Source organism: Mastigoproctus giganteus, chromosome 7 (assembly GCF_048544385.1).
Source record: "Mastigoproctus giganteus isolate SK-2022 chromosome 7, ASM4854438v1, whole genome shotgun sequence".
Classification (NCBI taxonomy): Eukaryota; Metazoa; Arthropoda; class Arachnida; order Uropygi; family Thelyphonidae; genus Mastigoproctus; species Mastigoproctus giganteus.
Window position 1 is genome coordinate 211,483,341 of NC_143581.1, and position 24,693 is coordinate 211,508,033.

The window sequence follows — 24,693 nt, forward strand, 5'->3', positions numbered from 1 at the left end:
TTATAATTGTAGATGTTCCTCAACCACTGGATGATGTGTTTCCTCTTAAGGGATTATCACAAATTTGCAAAACAAATGCAACACTGCCTTTTCATCTTTCAATGAAAGGATCCCGTGAAAACAATTTCATAAAAATCAACAATGTCATGGTCAAGTAGTTTACTTGTAAGATTACTTTATCAATTAAAATTAGTTCACTGTAGGCTCCTAAGTTAAAGAACAAATGCATCTAAGTGTACTTTGTATTTTTCTATATTACTTTATTTTTACACTAAGGATTAGTCTATGTATAAATATAGTGCAAGCACATCAGAAATACATAGCTATATCTGAATAAATCAGAATATTAGTAAAACGGCATCGTTTTAAGTTATATCTCATATTGTGAATACCTTCACAACGAGTTGCCATGATATTGCACTACTTCGAGTAAGTAACGCTTCGCCTAAGGAGAAGACTAATGTTACTTATTCTCAGATGGATACCACCACCACCACCCAGATGGCACCATTTCAGGGCTATTTGGCCCTTCTTTGGTGGGTGGGTGGGTACCCCCAGTGATGTGTTGCACTACTTCGAAACAGAAGACTAATGTTACTTATTCTCAGATGGATACCACCACCGGACGGCACCGTTTCAGGGCTATTTGGCCCTTCTTCGGTGGGTGGGTAGGTACCCGAGTGATGCCTGCACTACTTCGAATAAGTAAGCACCACTCGGGTACCTACCTACCTACCCACCCACCGAAGAAGGGCCAAATAGCCCTGAAACGGTGCTGTCTGGGTGGTGGTATCCATCTGAGAATAAGTAACATTAATCTTCTCCTTAGGTGAAGCATTACTTATTCGAAGTAGTGCAATATCATGGCAACTCGTTGTGAAGGATGAGATATAACATAAAACGATGCCGTTTTACTAATATTCTGATTTATTCAGATATAGCTATGTATTTCTGATGCACTTGCACCATATTTATACATAGTCTAGACTCCTCCATAGCTTGAGGCTTATGCCCTAAACGCTTTAGAGACTAAGGTTTAGTGTAAAATTAATCTCAACTTTATATGCATGTTATATTAACTTTATTAATAACCGATTTTTATTTCCTATTCTATGTAAATTTCAATATACATAAACAGAAAGGAAGCAATGATAAAACATTTTCTTTTTTTATCAAAAGACAGTTCAATCTATTTAAACATAAGAATATTTACTTTTATTTTCAAAAAATTTTAATTCAATGATTATAAAAATCCACTACAGAGAAATAATGAATCTCATAATTAGATTACTGAAATGCTGATTTTTGATTAAAATTCAGACATTAAATTACCTCAGATGATGCTGCAGAAAAAAATTCAAGAAGCTCCAACCATGAGAGAAGATATGCAATGGAATATGTAAAACTATCTGTATAGGGTTCAACAATACAGCAGTCACCTATAATTATATCTAATAACATTGTCTCCACGATATGGCTTGTGTTGCACACAGCCTGCCGAATAGCAATTGGTGGAGGCCTGCAAAAACAATAATATACTAAATTAGATTAATCATAATAAACTAAATGGTTAGCATATTTACTGAAAGTTAATAGAAGAGTAGAAGGTTTGATTGCTATCACATGATGTGTTGAAAATTCATGTTGTGAATCCAAACTTAAATTATGAGCAGTCGTGATTAAGAAGGAACTGTACACCACAATATCACTTGATTACTTGTGGAAAACACAAGGCATCATCAAATAAATAATTATTAGATATTAATTATTAATATCTAATATCTAATCTTAGATATTAAAATTACTTCAATCTGCTGGCACAGTTAAAGAAATTCTTCATATGTGCTAGTTATAGATAGCAAAATGTGATGTGATCACTCACTTAATGTTAATCAAAGGGTGAACATCCAAGTGCACAGGTTTGCTACTCTGTAGTGATCAATCCCTTTAATATATGCAAATAATAGCACTAAGCTTAAATGAAAATGATAGCGTCTTTATTGAAGGATATATTTTATTCCAAAATCAATATACATTTAAAAATCTGAAAATGCTTCCTTTATCACTTATGATATATCATTGACTTAGACATTTCTTGTCCACAGAAATAGTATGAGATATTCCTGCAAATACTTAGTTTTTATGGAACAAATCAACTTGACAATGCTCAAGTCTGCAAGGAGGGCTTAGCAAGTTTAACAAAAACTTGTTTCTTGAAGTCTGTATGTAAGTACTGATTATTTCAAGACTGTTTTATAAAAGCTAGATGCTCGTTCAGACACTTATATAAGCAAGTAATAGACAGACAGCTTTTAGTATAATACGCCATCACCATTCTTTGAAGAAGCTTGAGCATGCATGTTTAGTTAGAATGTTAATAAAAGAAAACACAAATTACAGGGTGCATTCTGTTGCATAAAAATCATTAATCAGTGGTGTCCTTTAGTATGTGTAAATATTTAAAAATTATTCCAAATAACACAGCACTTTATAGTTTTGTTAGATATTATTTAATAGATTACCAAACATGTTTTGAGATTATTAAAATTCCATAATGCATTCTTAGGCATATCACTCAGTCTTACATGGTAATTTAAAGCAATAACATCATTAAAACTATATACACAGAGAGAGAGAGAGAGATTTAACCTCTCAAACCCTATCTTTGCCTTATCAAAAATAACTATTTCACACAACTGAAGAAGTGCAAAAATACTTTCACATAAAAGCAGATTCCTGTTGAACCTGTTACTTTAAGGCAACCATTACAGACTGATTAAAATGATGTAGGAAACTTGTAAATGTGAATAAGGGCACAAAACTTTTGTTGACATATAATAAGCATAACTTGTTCCTGATCACTGTCCCACAAAATATTTGTGAAGTTAAGTCATATATTTGCACATAAGATGGGATCAGTGGCTAAACTGAAATGGAGACTTTTTTTTTTTGAAAAATTTTAATATATGTAATATTAAAGCATTATATATTAATAAGAAGCACCAAGTATAAATTGTTGACTGTAGATATGCAAATACTCTCTTTTTTTGGTTCATTTTTTAGTCACTAATTGACATTCAATTAATTATTATATGAGTTGAATATGCGACTGCCATTAAAAATGTAAATATTACATATTCTATACAAATTTGGCAGCTGGCAGTCACAGAGGGCAGATGCCTCCCAGACATGATGGATTATATTGTATTATATTGTAGAGGATTGAGTATGGGTAAAGAATTCAGTAGATTACTTTTCTCTTCTGCTTAATTTCTAAGATTTCTGATTCGGTCCTACATGAGAGGTAATGTATAAGCTGGAATATACTGGATCGCATGCAAAAATTCTTAGATGTATTGTAGTCTGGCAGTAGAGCAGACAGTTATGATTAATGTTACTCCTCAACTAAACCTGTAAAAAAAGAGGGATCCCTAAAGAATCAGTACTGGGGCCACTGTTGTTTCTAATTTTCGTAAATGACAATGATGGGATAGTAACATGATGTCAAATTTTGCAGATGATGTTATGACTATCAGAAGAGCAGAAATGATCAGTGCTAAGCAGCACCTATGTTTTTCTATATAACAGAATGCAATGACTTACTCTTGGGAAATTGCAACACCATATCAATATAATTTTGTGGAAATGAATTTAAAAAGTAGATGAAGAAAGGGTTTTGGAGATTAAAGTATGGGTAGACATGAAGTGATAGCAATTGCCATATAGTGTAAGGAAGCCACAGGCTTTTGTTGCACTGGCAAAAAAAAAACCAAAAAAAAAAAAACCAAACAAGTAGGTAAGAAAATAAAAATTATATGCTTCCTTCCTCACACAGGTTTCACCTTTGAATTTATTCAAACTGTCAGCCTCAAAATGATGAGGCTGACAGTTTGACAGCTCAACTACCTGCGAGGGCAATTGTTCCAGCAATCCAATGACTTGCTGGCTAAAAGAAACTTCCTACAATCTAATCTAAACCTTAATCCCTGTAATTTGAATTTATGACCCCTAGTTCTGTAATTCTTTATAACAGTGAGAAATCCACCTTCATTTATTTTACTACTCTCTCTCAGAGCCTTATAAATCTCAACCAGGTCACCACTGAGGTGCCTCGTTGCCGAGCTCTCTAAATCCACATAATCAGTCTTTCCTCATACAGTCATCCTTTTGCTGATCGCACCATTCGAGTTGCCCATCTTTAGACCCTTTCAAGAAGCTCAATGTCTTTTTTCAGATGTTTCCATACTTGAACACAGCATTCCAAATGTGGTCTTACATTACCTCTCTCTATCTCTACAGGATAACATTATACTCTACAGGATAAATCATCGATGGGACATATGGGCTTTTCTGGCTGCCTGTTTACACTGTTCAGAAAACTTCATAGCTGCCCATATTGTAACTTCCAGATCCCTTTCCTCCTCCACTGTTTTTAATTCAACCCCACCAAGTGTATAATTTAGTTGTGAGTTATTCCTCAAGTGTATTTCCCATTCTGCCCTGCACCCACTCAGCAATCCATCTTAGAATCTTACCAGTAATCCCAACCTGTTCTCATTAGGGACCGAGTCAAATGCTTTGCTAAAAATGTTCTCGATACAGTGTAAACAGACAGCAAGGAAGGTAAATGGTGTCCTATTGATGATTTATTGAACATTTGCTTATAGAGATAGCAAAAATTTAATATTTTCTTTTAGACATAATCCTAATGTATAAGGCAATTGTGAGACTGCACTTGGAATACTCTATCCAAGTATAGAAGCAGCCCTTAAAAAAAAAACACTGAGCTTCTTTAAATGGGCAACCTGCTTGGTGAGACTTGAGTGCACATGTATGAAGAAAGACTTAGACTATATGGGCTACAGAGATTGGCAACTGGCACTTTTTTTGGGGGGGGGGGGTACTTAACTGAGGTTTTATAAGGCTCTGAGAGGGATAAGTAAAATGAATGAAGGTGAAACTTTTACTGTTATAAATGATTCCAGAACTGGGGACCATAAATACAAATTACAGAGAAGGAGGTTTAGACTGTATTGTACAAAGCTTTAGCTATTGTAGCTAATTTACTGGAATAAGTTGACCTATGGGTGGCTGAGGTGAAGAGCTTGGGGGAATTGGTTACTCTTCAACTAGATAGGTACCTATTGAGGTGTGAGTCATAGATAGTTTATTTAAATTTTTTTTTTAATTGGGCAAGTAAAAGTCTTAAGGCTTCCTTTCACTGAATGGTTAATACTCATACAAAGCGCACGCACACACATACACTAAACTCTGAAATGCACGAATGCATTTATACATCCTTTTTAGCTTTGCTCTACACTGGTTTTATAATGTAGAAAGTTTATACAGGGTGTCCGAAAAATAATGGTGGGGTTTGGTGTTGGTTTATGTGGTAATAAACATTATGCAATATGCTGTGAAATATTTTTATTACAGTTAATAGGTAACATAGATTCTTAAAATTATCACAATCTTTCTAGGTGTGCACCATTAACAGCATGGCACACATCTAAAGATAATGAACCCTGGTCTACACTCGAGCAAGAACGTCCGGAGTAATGCTTGCAATTGCTGTAGTGATTCTTTTCTTCAGATGGACAAGATTCTGAATCTTTTCACTGTTAAACCAGTGTTTTCACATGACCCCCAAAGGAAGAAATCCAATGGGGTAAGGTGCGAGCTTCATGGGGCCAAGGAATGGGTCCATTTCGTCCAATCCACCATCCTGGAAAACGAACGTTTAACACATCATGCACAATCGTTGCAAAGTGTGGAGGTGCTCCATCCTGTTGAAAGATGATGAGATCAGATTCATCCCTGTTCTTGATTTGGGGAAAGAAAAAAAAACTCCAGAATGTCTAGATACACACTGCTGTTGACAGTACATTCTGTAAAGAATAAGGGTCCAAAAATCCTATTGTGCATTAAACCGCACCAAACTCTGACCTTCGGAGAGTCTCTAATGTGCTCACGTATCACAGTAGTATTTTTGGTTGCCCATATCTGGCAGTTGTGACAATTTACATACCCACTGATATGGTATGTAATACAATGCGATTTAAAAATCCTGGCTCATCACTGCATCTCTGCAGCATGGTCACAGCGAATTCCACTCTTCTCAGTTTGTCACTGGGGTGGATTGCATGCAGGAGTAAAATTTTTTAAGGAAAAAGCTTTAGACTTTTCCACACGACATTGTGCACAGTCAATTTCAGGGGAGACAATTGTTGACTTCGCCGGCAAATGGACTTCGAATGCAGGATTGCCGTATTGCATCCACGTTATCATCCGATGTTTGTGGTCTTCCTGGTCGTTTACGTTTCTCAACACTGCCTGTCTCCTTAAACTGTTTAAACCATCAGCAGATATTGTTCTCATGTGGTGGATCCTTGTGATATTCTCATCTGAACCGATGTTGAACCTTGATTACGGATTGGCATTCCGCCAACCACAAAACATATGCAGCCTTCTCTTGCGTGGTAGTCATTGTCAGACTAAATGACACACCACTGACTGTCCCACTGAACAGCTATTATAGAGGGTGTCTCGCTGCGTGTACTGCTGACTGCCTGCATGGGCAACATGGCACTTGTCACAAACTTGTTGCCCTATTGACTTCATTTGGACACCTTTCCAGCCATGGTGCTTGCTGTGTGTCACATAACATTAATATAAAACCCCATCATTATTTTTCGGACACCCTGTATTATATATCCTATTTGGAAAATAGAATTACCTTTACATCAAAATGTGCATATGTATCAAAATGAGCTTGGAATGATGTTTAAAGCTGGGAGACTGTGATTAGGAACAAGATACAACACTATCCATTCTGTTTTATCAGCATATTGGATAACATGACAAGAATCTCATCTCAATCTAATCTCAACGATGTCCATTCCACTTGCAGTCTTCCAAACCCCATGTACTTTTTCTGACTGAATCTCAGTTATCAGTTGATTCAACTACTGCTCATCTCAGATTTCCAAATTATTTGCTGTATGATTCCTTTCGCCTCAAAGGTGGTACTTGTGCATATGTCCATTCTGATATTCCCTGTCAGAGACTTGGCAATTTGGAATCTCCTCTCTTTGATCTTCTCTGGCTTAAAATCTCTCTACCTCATTGTGTAAAATTCATCTGTTGTCTCTACCGTTCTCCCAACTCCACTAATCACTTGGAGCTCTTTGACTTCCTCTCTTTGCAACTTGACTTTCTCCAGTCCAACTTTCCTAACAGTGAGGTAATTTTCCTTGGTGATTTTAACGTTCACAACTCCAGCTGGCTTCTGTTTTCTAGTCACACCGACCCAGCAGGTCGAGATGCTGAGGCTTTTGCAATTACTAATGACCTAGCACAGATTGTTCATTTACCTACAAGAATACCGGACAATCCTAATCATACAGCCAATACGCTTGATCTTTTTCTCACAAACAACCCTTCTAAGTACAAGGTTGAAGTGAGAGGTCCTTTAGGCACTTCAGATCACAACTTGATGATTGTCTCTTCTCCAATGGAACCTTTATCTCATGCCTATTCCCAACCTCGTATTGTTTGGCATTACAAGAATGCAAAATGGGATGACCTGCGAGACTTCTTTTCTTCTTTTCCTTGGTCTGATTACTGTTTCAAAACTTCTGATGTCAACGTTTGCTCAGATCGTGTCAGTGAAATTATTCTTGCAGGAATTGAATCCTTTATCCCACACTCCACTTCAAAATCTCGTCCTTTATCTAAACCTTGGTTTTCCAATAAATGTGCTAAGGCTGTCCAAGAGAAGAACGTTGCATATCGTAATTGGCTTGTTTCTAATTCTTCAGTTTCATTTTCTGCCTACACCAAAGCTCGCAACAATTGTAAAGCGGTTATTAATCAGTCCAAACTAGAGTTTGAATAGGCTAAGAGTAGAAAACTTGCTTCTTGCCCTAATGGTAGCCGAGCATTCTGGTCTCTTGCCAAAGCTATTGGCCGCAGCTTTTGCCCATCTCTGCTCCCACCTCTGTCCAAGCCAGATGGTTCTGTTGTTACTTCAGCCAAGGATAAAGCTGACCTGCTAGCATCCCATTTTTCTTCGAGCTCATGTATTAATGATCTTGGTAAAACACCTCCTACCATTCCCAACACGCTCCATTCAATGCCTCCTGTGGTCTTCCGTCAAAAGGATATCAGAAGGATTTTGATGAATCTTGATGCTAAGAAAGCTCCAGGTCCTGATGGTATTTCTCCACTTGTTCTCAAGACCTGTGCTCCTGAACTTACTCCTATTCTTTGGCGCCTTTTTTCACTTTCTTATTCCAAAGGTGTTTTTCCTTCTGCTTGGAAATTTGCTCATATCCAGCCAGTTCCTAAAAAGGGTGACAAATCCCTCCCAACCAATTATCGTCCCATTGCAATTACTTCTACTCTTTCTAAAGTAATGGAGAAATCAATTAACCGCCAACTCTTAAACTACCTAGAAACCTTCCGTCTGATCAACGATCGCCAGTATGGATTCCGTCAGTGTCGATCCACTGGTGATATTCTGGCTTATGTTACCCATTTATGGACTAATTCAATGGAAAGGTTCGGTGAAACACAAGTAGTTGCTCTTGACATCTCAAAGGCTTTTGATTGTGTTTGGCATAAAGGTCTTCTAAACAAGCTTCCATCTTATGGTTTGCCAACTGTTTTTAGTAATTGGTTATCCAGTTTTCTCTCTGATCGCTCACTGAGGGTGATGGTAGATGGCTCTCTGTCTTCTAACTTCTCCACTAATGCCGGTGTCCCCCAAGGTTCAGTTCTTTCCCCCACTCTTTTCCTCTTGTATATCAATGACCTTCTTCCATTGACTGGAAATCCTATCCATAGTTTTGCCGATGATAGCACATTGCATTCAACTTTCCATTTTGAGAAACCTTGTCCAGCTCAATCAGCTTCAAGTTCTCGAAAATCTGCTGCCAATTCCTTAAATGCCGATCTTCAGGTAATTCTCCAGTGGGGCAAAGATAACTTAGTTGATTTCAACCCTTCTAAAACTCAATCCTGTCTTATATCTCGCAAAAAGGATTCTTCTGCTCCTATGCTTATCTTTAGTGACACTCCGATTTCTAGGCAAAATGATATATCTCTTCTGGGGATTACCCTGACTTCTAATCTCTCTTGGCACAAGCACATTACAAATATTGCTTCCTCTGCATCTAAAAAACTTGGTTTTCTCTTTCGCTCTCGGCGTTACTTTTCTTCCAAGCAGCTGCTCACTCTGTATAAATCGCAAATCTGCCCTGCCATGGAATATTGTTCCCACATCTGGGGTGGTGCCCCCAAAACCTCTCTCAGGCTTCTTGATTCCATTCAGAAGAGGGCAGTTAGGTTAATTAATGATTCATCTCTAACAGAGTCTCTCCACTCGCTTTCTCATAGATGCACTGTTTCTGCTGCATGCCTCTTCTACAGATACTTCCATGGGCACTGTTCTTCTGACTTGGCTTCTATAATTCCCTTTCTCTCTTTCAAAACAGTCCGAACACGTGCCGCCACCAGCCAACATCCATTTACTGTCCAACTACAAACCCACAGAACCAACTTTTCATCTTCTTCATTTATTCATTCAACTGCCGTTTTCTGGAACAACCTTCTTTCATACGTATTTCCTGAAAATTACAATCTACAGAAGTTCAAGTCCAATATCAACAAATATCTTCTTTCGTCTTCTCAACCTCCAACCCAAGCACGGTAGTAAGTACTATAGGTTCTAATACCTCTCGTGTTTGGGGTTCTCATAAAAAAAAAAAAAAAAAAAAATCCCCTTGCTCTGATTCCGCACCTGAGGGGGAATAAATTCAAATTGAGGAAAGGCAGTTGTAGAATAGATGTGCGGAAATTTGTCTTTAGCCAGCAGGTGGTTGATTGCTGGAACAAACTTCCACCTGTTGTTGTGGAAGTTGATAGCTTAAATAAATTCAAGGCTAAACTAAAACTTTTGGAGTGAACGGAAAGGTGCTTTTTTTTTTTTTTTTTTTTTTTTTTTGGCTGATGCTAATATATAAGCTTGCTTTCTTGCATCATATGCCTCTACTAATGCTCATCCACTATCCTTTAAAAAAGTTATCAAGCAAAAATCTTAGTGTATACATTTTTGTGAATAAAATTTGAATGATAAATAATGCAACCTGTATTGGTAAAAAGTAAGGCAGGAAATGTGAAACCTTGTAACCTATGCCAAAAATTTTCCATGATATGTAACAAATTTTCATCAATCGCTGATTTCTTGTGGAATCTTCAATTCAGTAATATTCAAAAGGTAATCACAAGTGCTGAACTCTGTATACATTTATGTTTAGTGGGGGGGGGGACATTTGTAGAAACTGTTACTATATTATGGAATTTTACATAATATTCTCAAAGGCAGGAAACTGAGAGTTTTTATAAACATATGAAAAGCCAATGCAAGTGGTCTACAGAATTTGCAAGAGAGAGAGAGATTTATTATTGCAAGTGCTGTATTGACAAATGCTATATAAAGAAATATGAGCAAACATTCAGTCATCAAAGCAGTTAACAACTCTGTTATGCAAGCTCATGCCATGCCTCGGAAGGTTTTATTTCAAACGTACAAGTGTAATGGTCTCAAATTGCAGAATGTATATTTTCACAATCATCCTGTCTTTAAGCCCTCCTACCAATAACAATAACAATTTAATCACTAAATTATTTAAGTTCTGTAGAGTTCTATCATTTTCCAGTGTTTTAGGAATGTTTGACTCATTACAAATACATTTCGCCTCTCTTTTAAATCCAGCATTCATCATAGTCATTTCTTGTTCTTGCCTACATGACAAGAACTTTTGAACACAAAATAGGTTACTTTTACTTAAAACAAATGGTTTTGTCATTTAATCTTAAACTAATTTTGAAATGAAAAATGAACAGAAAGTTTAAACAAGCTGAATATATTCTACTACCTTTATTGGAAAAGCCCTTTATATTTGACTGACCTTGATATTTCATTTTGACCTTCGGTAATTTCTTGAACTGGTACTTGTTCTGGTAGTTTAGGCATAATTCTAAAAATTAAAAAAGATATAACTGAGAGAGAAATTATTTTATTATTCCTGAATTTATATGAACAAGATAGCATGCTTTCATTAGGCAATAAAGAATGGAAGTGGGCTCATCTAAGTCCACTTCTATAAGAGAAGTTGGTCAATTGATAAAATACCAAAAAGCAAAAGAGGAAAAAAATTGTTACAAATCACAGGTTTTCAATCTGAAGTGTTTGAATTTTTTTTACCTAGGATGGGCTGTTACTACATTACCCTCTTGGCATATCAACTGCAAAAGTGTTTGTGCGGCCAACTGACAGTTGCAAGTCAGAAAAAACACAGGGTTTTACAATATTGTACACTATTATTAGTCATGCTAGAACATTATTTCTGTACACGTTTGTTAAAGCACTATTCCCTACTCAGAAAATATATCCCTCTTTCATTGTCATGCCAAGGTGGTAATGTCACTGGTAACTTTCCATACTGATACATCAAGAGAGTAGTGCATAAATGGTTAATTAGATAAAATATTCAAACACTAAAAACCCATGATTTGCAACAACTACTTTTTATTTTTCAAATAACCAACTTCTCTCCTACATAACTGAATTTATGGGAAACACATGAGTCTAATAAAAATAATATTTCAACTGTCTAAATTTAAATTATGCACTGTTATGGGTGTAAATTTAGGGATTAGTACTAATCCTTCTAATGAACAATATGGTATTTTGGTTGCCTTATGACACACTGGAAACTTCTTAGGCCATGACACACCAAGTCTGGTGCAGAGAGTGATGCACACCAGCCGAATCTGAAGATGTCTTTAAAATTGACAATTTGTTACTATAAAGGGAGAAAAACATCAGTCATTGCCATTACTAAAGAAATTTCAGCTTTTGAAAGCCCTGGAAAGATTATATGTAGGTCATTGAATCACAGGCACTTCTGCTGTGCCATTTTATGTATAGAAGTAAAACAGTCAGCTCACAAAATTACATGCAAATCCTCAAAGTTGATTTCCTCCCTTCCATGGTTCAGCAGAATATGGCAACCATCATCCAGAAATCATTGGGAAGTGATTGGGCATCTTCCATATAATCTGGACCTTTTTCCTTAAAAATTTGCATTTTTAGAAGCTGAAAAATGAACTGCAAGGATGTTGATTCCATAGTAAAGTGAAGTGAAGGAAGCAATCAAATGATGGTGCCAATAGCAACCAGCAGAATTTTGTAAGCAAAGTATAAAAAAATTTGGAATACAGATGGGATAAGTGGTAAACTGCCAAGGAGATTTTTTTTTTTTTAAATAAAAACAATTATTGTTAAAGAAATAATGAGTTTGGTTTAAAAAAAAATAATAAAAAATTAAAAAAAAAAAAAAAAAAAAAAAAAATATATATATATACACAGGGTGATTCACTACCAGTGCGACAAACTTGAAGCAGGTGTAGGGTGCACAAAGACGAATCGGAATCACATAGTATTGCAGGGTCCGAAATGCCTTCGTCATGCAATAGAGGACGTTGAACGGGAGGTCGCGTGAACAGCGATCCCGCTGGAAGTCAGCATTTGCAAACCGTTTCTGTTGAAGAAACCAAGTAGCAAAAGTCCTCCGGAGTGGATAATCCGCAGGCTCCAATGATTGGACGCGTTGCAGATGGTATGAACTCATTTGGTTTGTTGACAGTATCCTCCATACAGTGGATTGGGAAATACCCAATCGTTAGCCTATCGCTCGAGTACTCGTACTCGGATTGCCTTCTGCGAGACTTAGGACATTCTCCTCATTGTTTGCTCTCAATTCATGGTACCTCTCATGAAACAACCAGTCTCACATAACCTTCTGTGCACATGTGCGAAAATCGTATGATGAGGAGCACGCCTGTGCAGGAAACGTTCCTGGTACAAATGCAGAGCGGCGCGCCCGTTACAGTTCGTAGCTCCATACGTGAGGTGCATGTCGGCCAGTTCAACGTTTGAATACTCGTCCATCCTACTGCCTCGGGAACCGGTTCGCAAATGCTGACTTCCAGTGGGATCGCTGTTCACGCGACCTCCCGTTCAACGTCCTCTACCACATGACGAAGGCAATTCGGACCCTGCAATGCTATGTGATTCCGATTCGTCTTTGTGCCCCCTACACCTCCTGCAAGTTTGTCGCACTGGTAGTGAATCACCCTGTACAGGTAACTGTCGTACAACATGGTAGTTAGGTTCCTATAAAATGTCGTGTTGTGCGAAACCGTGTTATACGGGACTAAGAAAAAGTACAAAAAGGGTTATGTTCCAAAAGCTAACAAAAATACACCATTCTAGATTTCATGTATCTTCTGCTCTCTTTAAAAATTCAGTAATCTGGTTTTGTTTGCTTTTGCTTGATAAATCTTTGTGAATTTCATCTTATGGAACTAAGCATTTTTGAAGCTCCCTTTTGAACTTTGGGTCCTTTCATTCAAGAATCTGCATTCAAAAAATAAGATTTTAATTGCTCAGCTAATTTTATGCCTTCCCGTATGCTTTTAGTGTAAAATCTGGAAGTTTAGAATTTTCGCCTGCACTATCAATCTTCTGAATTGATTTGGTTTTACCTCCAATGTCATTTCCACCAAATCTGCTTTGGCAGCTTATTTTTATAACAGTAATTTTTCAACGTCTTCAGTAATCATATCTTTTTAGGGGCATTGGCAACTAAGGCCATGTTGCTCTGCGTATATTGTCTATAAATTGCGTGTGTCCTGAGGTTGATTTTCTGTTTTGCTGGATGAAAAACCCAAGTTTCTGCGAGAAAAAACCACGCTACCCTCACCCAAGCCCGACTAACTCAGCCATGTTGTGAAAAAGGCCCATAAAAATTCCTTCCATCATCAACAGGATTCAAACTCAGGTCTTTTCCACCTGGTGCGGGGAGTAGGGCGATTCTATCAACTGTGCTACCCACGGGGGCGCTTCAGTAGTCATATCATCAAAACCGTCCCCTCCTACCAACTTAGCAAGTTCTACTATCGCACCGATTCCATTTTCTGCCAGTTCAACCTTATTTCCTGAATGAACTGACTCTGGCCATACATTTTTCCACATGTATTTAACATTGACGATTTACTTCTTTGAGTGATAAAGCTACGATTCTGATACAGTCCACAATTGAGAAATGTTTCTATGCCTCCATTACTTCAACAAATTCGGAATCAATTTTTTCCAAACTCCATTGTAATGAACTATCTGATGTAATTAATTTGAAAGGTGGATAAATTAAATGGCAGAATGAAAGAAGTTGTATTAACCTAGTACAACTGTGGTGGTAGAAACATAACTTCAACGTTTGGGTGATTTAAATCATTTGGATGGCTTGGCGTGCTACCCAACAATAATGAAACTTTGAAATCTAGATTTTTTCCACAAGTTCAATAGCACAGAACATAACACGAGGATTTCCCAACAAAATAAAATACAGGGATCTTGCAATAATTTTTTTTTTTTTTTTTTTTTTTTTTACTAGCGAGTCAACAGCAGGGATTAAAAAAGAGTGGAAATGTTGAAAAATTACATCCAACATAATAGCAGGGTTTTCCCCACACAAAAGCTCAAAAATACCGTTATGCAAGGTTTCATCTGTGCATGTAGCACAGTGGTATCGTCACCGTCCTCCCCACACCAGGTGGAAAAGACCTGGGTTCAAATCCCGTCTGTGACGTAAGGAACTTTAACGGGCTTTTTTCACTCCGTGGCTGAGGCGTAGATAGCAATGTTTTTTCCCCCAAGAAACTGGGGTTTTTCGTCCAGAAAAAAAAGGCAAATCAACCAGACAACACACGCAATTTACAGATATAATACATAAATGCGTATATGTAATCATTTAAGGGAGACCCTAATATATATATATATATATATATATTTTTTTTTTTATGCAAGGTTTGCAAATTCTAACTGTATTAGAGCGAAACCATGTTATATAAGTACTGTGTTGCGCGAGGATTGCAGCAATTTATCAGTAGAGTGAAACCATGTTGTAGAAGTACTGTGTTATACGGGGGTTGTCTGTATATATACACACTACATAAAAATATCTTTTCATATTATTTAGAGATTTTGTCTAAATGTGATGTGCTGTAAGCAAAGGCAGTCATATGGTAATTTTTAACATCAGAAGGCAAAATAAGAAGAAAAATAGATATTCCTGTTGTTGGTACTCTAACTCAGAATGTTGAAATATAAAGGCAGAAGAATTCCTCATGTGTGAATATAGATGCAAAATACTCATTCAGTTTGTCACCAAACTGAGCAGGATCATCAACGTTCAAATCACCGATATCGAGTGGACCAATTTGATTCATCCCCTTCCTTTTAATGTTTACATAACTAAAAAAGTGTTTGCTGTTTTCCTTTGCCAAAGATTTCTCATAATCTGCCTGCGCTTGCCTGACTGATTTTGTGATTTGATTACAGACTAGTTTATATCTATCATAGGCTTCTGGGTTGCCCGATAATTTATATGCATCCCATGTACTTCTCTGCCACGAGTTTCATCAGTTCACCTGACATTCATTTAGACCTATACCTTGAAGAGGGTATGAAAGTTGGCATGAAAAGTCTAGTAGCTTCTATGATTAATTCCTTGAACACTTTCCATTTAGAATTTGCTGATGGTCCACTGTATAGAATTTAAAAACTGTCTGAGATCACTGTAACCACCTTTATGAAAGCAAAAACCCCTCCCTTTATCCTTGATGGTAGTTACAACTTTAAGTAATTCCCAATCAATATACTGTGATCACTACCACCAAGTGCTTCTTTTATCTGCAGATTCTTAATGCATGAATAATCACTGCCAATAATCAAATCAAGGTTATTACTCCCCCTTGTTGCCTGTCTAATATGCTGCTGTCGAAAACAAAATTAAAAAAAAAAAAAAAAAAATGCACTGGTATAAAACTGAAACACTAACTAAAACCATCCAAGTGGCCTTCTTCAATAGTATCTTTTTAGTCTGGAACGGTTAGTGCCATTTTATTTCATTTGCAGTAAAATAACAGGGAATTCAAGAAATGAATATATATATATATATATATATATAAGATTGAAATTGTTCCTGATTAATTCTATACAAAGCAGCCATACACGTTACCCTCTGAAATGATTCTCTTACCTGTATGTTGCATACTGCATAAGCATTTATGGTTTATCCAGCTGTATAATTGATCTACTCTCATCTCCTTCCGTTAAGTTAGCTGCCAGGGTTCTCCATTCTTCTCTCTTTTCAGCCAATCTTTCTTTGTACTCAAGCCTAGTCCATTACTCCATGTGCCCTATTCATACTTGTCTGGGCAGTCATCTTCCTCCTTTGCCATCTATTTTTTATTTTTTCCTTCCATTAATATTTTTGTATGTCCTTTTTTCTCATCAGGTGTGTCCAACATAAATTATTTTCCTTCTATTTAATATGTTTAGTATCTTACCATTTGCAGATTTAAAGTCTTTGCTCCTTAGTTCATTTTCCATGATATTCTCATTGTTCTTCAATATGTCCACATTTCAAAAAATTGATTTTTTTTTTTTTTTTTTTTTTTTACAGTTGATAAGAAACCAGAGTTTCTGAGAGAAAAAGCCACATGACTCTTGCTCAAGACCAACTCAGTTATGGTGTGGAAAAAATGCCCATAAAAAGTGCTCTTGCCCTGATAGGAATCAAATCAGACTTATTGCATACAGCATGAAAGGATAGTGATAGTAAACTAAACATTGTGTAGCCAAAAGGATCATTATAGGGAACCTTTATGTAGCAATGACGGCAATATGGCTCTCCTTATTTGCTGTTCAGCACACAAAAAAACTCAACTAGCTTTCTGCAGACATTCACAGGCAGGTTATAAAGCTCAAAAATACACAGAAACTTTGAGACAGTTAAGCATTTTGGGTGTGCTATTAAGTTTTTCTCACTTAAAACACAAGTAAATGCATACCATTTTGCATGCAGTATAACCACGGTATGACTTTCATCAACCGGTGAAATACCACCACTTTGCTTATTGGAGGCTTGAAGTGGTAAAACCCATGTTTAGTCTCTAGAGCAAAGTTTCCGGCATCCCCCCTCCCCCCATACTTCTCCTTCAACCCATGCACGGTACCAAGTACTATAGGTTTTGATACCTTTCGTGTTTGGGGGTTTCATAAAAAAAAAAAAAAAAAAACAATTTGTAAATGAATAATATCAGGCTCTTTTAAATTAAATTAGATCTGGTTTTTGCATGATATACTTCTTACAGCTAACAAAAATATCTAGTAATGTAAGTCTGATCTTTTTCAGTTTTATACTTCATTATACATTTAATGACTAATTGTTTATCACTAAAAGTGTGCTGTATCAGTTAATTAATAATACCTTTTACTGCTAAATCTATTAACTGTTTCTTAGAATTTTTAATAGAAACTACTACTTTTCTTTATATTTACTTCATGAGAAGTGTATGGGCTCCAAGTTGTATTGCTTTTAAGTTGGTCGATAGCAATGGTACAAGATAGTTTAACAAGGAGTTTAAATGATCAGACAGTTTTAAGCTGTCTATTTGATTGTTATTATCCAACTTCAGGGGTAGTTCACAAGTCATAATGTAATCCACTGGAATATTCACAATCACCACAGCTATCTTTTCCAAAAGATGCTTTTCTGCCAGAGTTGTTCCACATTTATTCTTGACATGTTCTAATAGAACAGAATAAAAAAAAAAATAATAAGTCAATAAATAAATACAGTGATTACAATTCCAATTATTTAGCATTAAAAAATGTTGCTATTCTGAACATAGATAATCCATAATACTACACAATGGCATCTTTATTCCCCAAAAATAATAATAAAAAAAAAAAAGCATTACACTACTCAATAAGTTATTTTTATGTGAAAATAATCAAAGATATTGATGGCAATGTTTATATACTGTTTATTATATTTACGAATGGTCCAAATTTACTGTCCTCAACTTTATCTCTTTACTGGAACAGAACTATCAATGGAAGGTCATAGCACATTTTTGCATTACAACGCAAGTAATTTAATTATTTATATTATTCCCTTGTGATGAGAAAACAGAATTATTATTTTTTTACCCTCTTATGCTTTAAATACTTATGTAACATCTGACTTTCTGCGTGTTCTTTCTGATGTGTGCAATGCTTGTGAATATAACTATATACTAGAATACATCTACATTTCAATGTGTGAAAATAGTTGAGTAAATATGATCAACCTTAAAATCAACCCCCTTTTAAATAAAAGCATAGGATCTCTTATCCAGCATTTCAAAATCTAGGAAGGTCTGAAATCTGGCTATTTTTGAAAATGTAAATTTTTTCCAAATTATTAGAGTGTTCATAGTTAAAACTTAGTGCCTTTTCAATGATTTTTTTTGGCTCACTACTATGCATGTATGGTACTGGTTTCTTGCATGTTTTCCCCATCTTGTGTGTACAGTGTATGCTCTTCTGTAGCTATAGTTTGTGCATATTGCTAATGAACTTTATTACAATCCATTTACTTGCTCTATACTCCAAAATGTCACAAAGGCCACATTTTTGCAAATTTAGGGAGAATGAAGAGGAAGCAATTTTCTTTAAGTATAAAGAAAATTGCTTCCTCAAAATTTTCTTTCAACTAGTGGATGGCTGATTGTTCGAACAAACTTCTGTTATTGTGGATGTCAATAGTTTGAATAAATTCAAGGAAGAACTTGACAAACTACTGGAAGGGATGGACAGTGATGTGGGAAGTTTTTTATTTTTTTTTTTGGCCGATGCTGTATAAGCTTGCTTTCCTGCATTACATCATTACATCATCAAAATGGATGGAACCTCAGTAAAGAAGTTATAGAGTACTGTGTCAGAACATAAACATTCTATGACCTCAAAAAACAAGAAGAATAGACTTATACTAATAGTAACATGCCATTTCTAGATAACAGGAAAACACTATGATAATCCGAGACAACTGACTTGAATTAGGCACTGTAAAAGTGGATCAAACTGTGTTGAAATCAGATGGTTCCTCTGGATCATAGCATGGCACAAGTAGTTTCAGAGGAGTTAGTCCTCAAATTTTGCTGAAGGTGTGAAGAAAATTTGACTAAGCCGACAATGAAGCCACTAATGTACAGTAGAATCTCGTTCAAAATTCAAGGGACCTAAATTTTCACATTTTGTAATTACAAGGTATGTAGTAACGAGGTCCCCCAAAGTGTCAAAATTTTACCTTTATTTATTTTTTTATTTTTTTGGCACATGCTATATATCTAATAATAATAATAATAAATAATAATAATATCAGAAATAAATAAAAAAATAAATTAATTTAAATTAATACAATAAAATAATTAAAATAAAAAATAATAAAAATAAAAGCCTTGTCTAACAATACAGTTGAATTAACACACTTTTTAAAGATTTTATTTTATTTGTAAGTAAACTAAGAGAAAAGCAATTAATAGAAATGAAAATATTGTACAGTATATATTTTGATATATACAGGGTGATTAACTACCAGTGCGACAAACTTGCAGGAGGTGTAGGGGGCACACAGACGAATCGGAATCATAGCATTGCAGGTTCCGAAATGCCTTCATCATGCGGTAGAAGACGTTGAACGGGGAGGTCGTGTGAACAGCGATCCCGCTGGAAGTCAGCATTTGCGAACCATTTCTGTTGAAGAAACCAAGTAGCAAAAGTCCTCTGAAGTGGATAATCCACAGGCTCCAATGATTGGACGTGTTGCAGATGGTATGAACTCATTTGATTTGTTGACAGTATCCTCCATACAGTGGATTGGAAAATACCCAATCGTTGGCCTATCGCTCGAGTACTCGTACTCGGATTGCCTTCTGCAAGACGTAGGACATTCTCCTCATTGTCTGGCATCTCCTTATTGTTCGCTCTCGATTCATGGTACCTCTCATGAAACAACCAGTCTCACGTAACCTTCTGTGCACACGTGCGAAAATTGTATGATGAGGAGCACGCCTGTGCAGGAAACGTTCCTGGTACAAGCACAGAGCGGTGCGCCCGTTACAGCCCGCAGCTCCATACACGAGGTGCATGTCGGCCAGTTCAACGTTTGAATACTCGTCCATCCTACTGCCTCGGGAACCGGTTCGCAAATGCTGACTTCCAGCGGGATCGCTGTTCACGCGACCTCCCGTTCAACGTCCTCTACCGCATGACGAAGGCATTTCGGACCCTGCAATGCTATGTGATTCCGATTCGTCTTTGTGCCCCCTACACCTCCTGCAAGTTTGTCGCACTGGTAGTGAATCACCCTGTATACAATATTTTAATATCACAGTAAAAGAATTAATCTTAATATAAAAGGAGACCTAAATTCCATTAACTTTTTGATAAAGTAACCTAATTTAAAAAAAAAAAGAATCCAATGTTGTTTGCACAGTTTGTGTCCTATATGCATTTTTAACTACAGCACAGACATTATAAAATGCAATAGTTGTTTCTTTATCAATGTGACTGCAGGCCAACACATTCTCCATTATGCTCAATGCATTTTGGGCATATTTTTTAGATGGTAGTGTGTGTGTGTGTGTGTGTGTGTGTGTGTGTGTGTGTGTGTGTGTGTGTGTGTGTGTGTGTGTCTTTCTTCACTTTCGCTGTTAACAAAATGCATCATCATTTTGCTTGGTGCTTAGCAGCTCTTCTGGTGTTTGTTGCATTGCTGTGGTAGAAACTACATATACCTTCACAAACTCTTCAAATTTGCCAACAAAATCCATAGCCCCTTCAAATTCTCCCATTCCTCAATGTTGTTATTACATTGGTCTGTTGAACCATGTTTTTCGATGATATTCTCTCTAAAGCCACTCTTTCTGAAGCAGTTGATTATTACACTTGATGCAAATACTGTCCCAAGCAATAAGATTACGGATAGCATCCAAGACATTCTAAAGGCCATATTGCTCCGGGGATATGCGGTGGTCATTCCCTGACCTTTCCACACCCTCCATATTTGGTGGGCATGGGCTCGAACTCCGGTCTAATCAAGAAGCGTGTGCTACGCACTGCTGCTCCTGCCCACCTGGCTACGGAGGCGCCTGAGGATCAAGTACCTTATCAGGTGGCTCTATATGCTCCTCCTTGTGGTTATAAATAATGCCCTAATCCAGTGGCTGCATAAAACTGGTGAAAAAAAAGGGGGGGGGGTAAAGTGCAGCCATTATCCCCCACTGCAGGATGGAAGCCTCCTCAACAATTCATGTTGAGGGAAATGGATTGTAATCTGCCATGCTGGTCCAGTGCGTGTTGGCAGATCAACCGTACTTAGCAGTCAGGGGCTTGATCCCCAGTCTACTCAAAGAGCATGTGCTACTGCACTCCCGCTCCTGACCACTCTGCTGCAGATGGTAATGGGAGGTTAAAAACAACAGTTGTATATTTGTCAACTCGGCAGAATGGGCTGTACAACGATCTAGAATCATCAAAATGTTCCTTTTTTCTGAAACCATTCTTCTGTCCACTTTTGATAACCAAGACTGAAAAGTTTTGACCGTAAGCCAAGCACTTCTATTGGCCACATAATCAGAGGGAAGTTGGTTAACTTCTTTAAAACATCTTGGCTTGGAAAATTTACCAATCACCAGTGGGTACAGCTTTGTATTGCCATTTGAATTGCAGCATAACAGAATAGTGAGTCTTTGTTTACTTAATTTTCCACCATGACAAGACTCCTCAAACAAATTTTTTCTTTGGCAACAAATTATAAAATAAACCTGTCTCATCAAAGATTAAAAATATCCTTTGCCTCATATTTTTCAAGAATGGACCATACAGATCACATCCAGTCTGCAGCTTTTTCCTTGTTGACTAATCCAGCCTTCCCACAAACATTTCATGAAACCAAGTTATTTCTATCATTAAATCTTTGGAGCCAGCCACTGCTGCATTTGAAGTTGCTGAGCCAGATAATTTGCCTTTTCTTGCAAAATCGAACCTGATACTGGCAAATTAGATGCACGCATTCGTTGGTACCACTCAAAATGTTTTGTTTCAAGTTCCTCGTGTTTTGAACCAGGAATTCGTTTCCTGTGTTTTTTTTTTTTTTTTTTATCACTGCTCCATTGTCACGCAGTTCAAGTTTTTTTTTCGGTTTTTCAGTATTGTAGATGTATTACTTTGCGATGTCCGTTTTGCTAAGTTCAATCCTATCAGCCTCTTGTATAATTTTCAGTTTAAGTTTTGTAACCATAACACTACTAAATGAGATTTAATGTAAACAAACTTTAAATTAATTTAAAGACAAGTTCCGAAAAAGATATCAGCTCAGATAAAATGGCACAAAAAATAGATTACTGTATACTGTATCAAAAGATTCTTTGAACTAGCGTAACAATTGCAACTGATCTTAATCCTGTGGAGAGCAAGGGAATTTATGTAAACTTAGAAAAACTGTTTTTATTCTTTTAACTTTGCAACTTTTGTTGGATATCTTAAATTTAATTTCACTAGTGGTTAAAAGTTTTGTCAGCAGTATAATTTCTGTAATACTGTTAATTTAAATTCTGCAGTATATTACAAGTTTAAAATTGTAAAGTATTTGAAAAGCTACAGCTTAATATTCAGATGGCTCTTGTTATTGATATCTTAACTGGAACTTTAACTTTCATTCAGTAGCTTAAATTTAACTTCTTTAGGTGGTGCAATATTTTGTTAACATAAATTCTGTAATATATTAATTTAAATTTCGAGTTTTGTAAAGTTTAAATTTTACTTAAATAATGGTTGCTACAAGATCCACTTACAATACAAAGCCCAAGGACATTGGGACTTGAGATGGAAATGCCTTTGGGCATTTCTGGTGTGAGTCAACTTCATTGTTTGTGTAGCTACTGGCTATACAAACAATGTCTAGTTGATAGACCTAGCCTCAACTAATGATTCTCTTCTTTTCAACCAATGTAAGGAGTGTACTGATCTCAAATTAGAACCTGGTGCATTACGAGAAGAATTTGAGTCACTGAAGAAACGAATGCTGCTTGCCCTAGAAAGAAATGTAACTGGGAACCCATCAGTGATGCAAGTATCACTGATGGGTTCCCAGTAGTGATGGAAGTATCTCATGACCTGCCAAGTGATCACCCCCCCCCCCGATTCGGGACCCAGAAGAGTATAGTCGAGTGCAGAGTGTGCTGGTCAAAGTTTGATCTAGTTTCATTGTGAGACTCTACTATCAGGGAAATGGGTAACTTTTTTGTAATAAAGATAGGTGGTCCAGAACCAGAGTATGTTTGTCAGGAACAACAACTGATGATGTTACCAACAGATTGTCAGATTTTAAGGGGGATACAGAGAGAATTATTATTCATGTGGGGAATAATGATATTAAATGTACAAGACCTGACCATCTGTTGGATAAATATAAGACTATGATGTAAAAATGCCACAAGTTGGATCAGAATGTGTGTGCGTGTCTGCAATTATGCTCAGGCAAGATAGAAGGGATTAAATGCTGAAAGCCTTGCAGATTACTTACAGATTAACTTAAGACTTGAGGGAATCTGCCAGACTCTAGGGGGAAATTTTTAACAGCATGGCCTGCACTTGTAGGTAGAAGGAATCTATTTTGTAGAGATGGTATTGATTTGAACAAAGGTGGTGCAAGGATTTTTGTCAATATCACTGAAGATATCTTAAGGTATCTTCAATGATACTGGGTTCAGGGAAACTGCTAGTTAGGGAGGGGAGAAGGGTAATTTAGATATGCATTTATCTGATGAAAGTAATGCTTGCACACACCTCAAGAATTCCTGTTTGTTGTCATAACTGCCGATGTTGATAAGATGTTCTGAAGGTAGCAGAGTTTCAAATAAATGAGGGGGAAAGATCGATCTTGGGATACAAACCTAAATGACTTCAAGGGGTGTGTCAGGGTAGTAAACTATTAGAAGATTACTTAGTCTTAACTGTGTCTACAGTAAAGTCAGGGGTCATGCTTCTTATTGAAAGCAGCCCGAGCACGAAAAGAGCTTTTGCTGAGTCTGAAGTTACATTTTCCAGCATAGAATCTGTGTGGTGCAAGTTAGTTGGAAGCAAAGGTATAATGAGAGTGGGAGTAATCTACAGACCAGAAGATTGTCCAGAAGAGTATTGGAAGTTGATAGCCTAAATAAATTTAAGGCTGAGCTGGACAGGCATTTGGAACAAATGGAGGGTTTTTTTTTTTTTTTTTTTTGGCTAATGCTGCATAAGCTTGCTTTCTTGAATTGTATGCCTCTGCTAATGCTAATGACGAGAGTTTCTACATGCAGATGGAATGGGCAAGCAAGTGTGAATGTCTCATTATGGGTAACTTTAATCTGCCCCAGATTTATTGGAATAAGTGGGAGGGGAACTCACCATGGGAAAATTTTTTTAAATAAACTATATTATTTGTACCAGCATGTTGCATGTTAGAGAAAGTACTAGGGGTGAGAATATTCTTGACCTCATCATTACTAATGAATCAGATGACATCACAAGGTTTAAAGTACAGGAATCATTGTGAGTAGTGATCACGCAGTCATCAGTTGGAAGGTGAAGAAAGATGTTGCAGTAGTTAATAGTAAAGGCATAGATTTTAACTTCAGAAGAGGGAACCTTGACAGTTTAAGGCACTATATGGTATCTATTAAATGGGTGTATTG

At 36.7% G+C, this 24,693-nt stretch overlaps 1 protein-coding gene across 1 annotated transcript in view; it reads right to left on the reverse strand.

Annotated features, from left to right (window-relative positions):
* Ltn1 (E3 ubiquitin-protein ligase listerin) overlaps window positions 1–24,693 on the reverse strand; it is a 264,614-nt gene that overhangs the window by 27,100 nt on the left and 212,821 nt on the right. The window contains exons 23-25 of the mRNA XM_090378100.1: window positions 17,474–17,723; window positions 10,974–11,042; window positions 1,333–1,519 (exon numbers count right to left, since the gene is read on the reverse strand). Coding sequence (XP_090234226.1) covers window positions 1,333–1,519; window positions 10,974–11,042; window positions 17,474–17,723 — 506 coding nt within the window. The remainder of the gene's footprint in view (window positions 1–1,332; window positions 1,520–10,973; window positions 11,043–17,473; window positions 17,724–24,693) is intronic.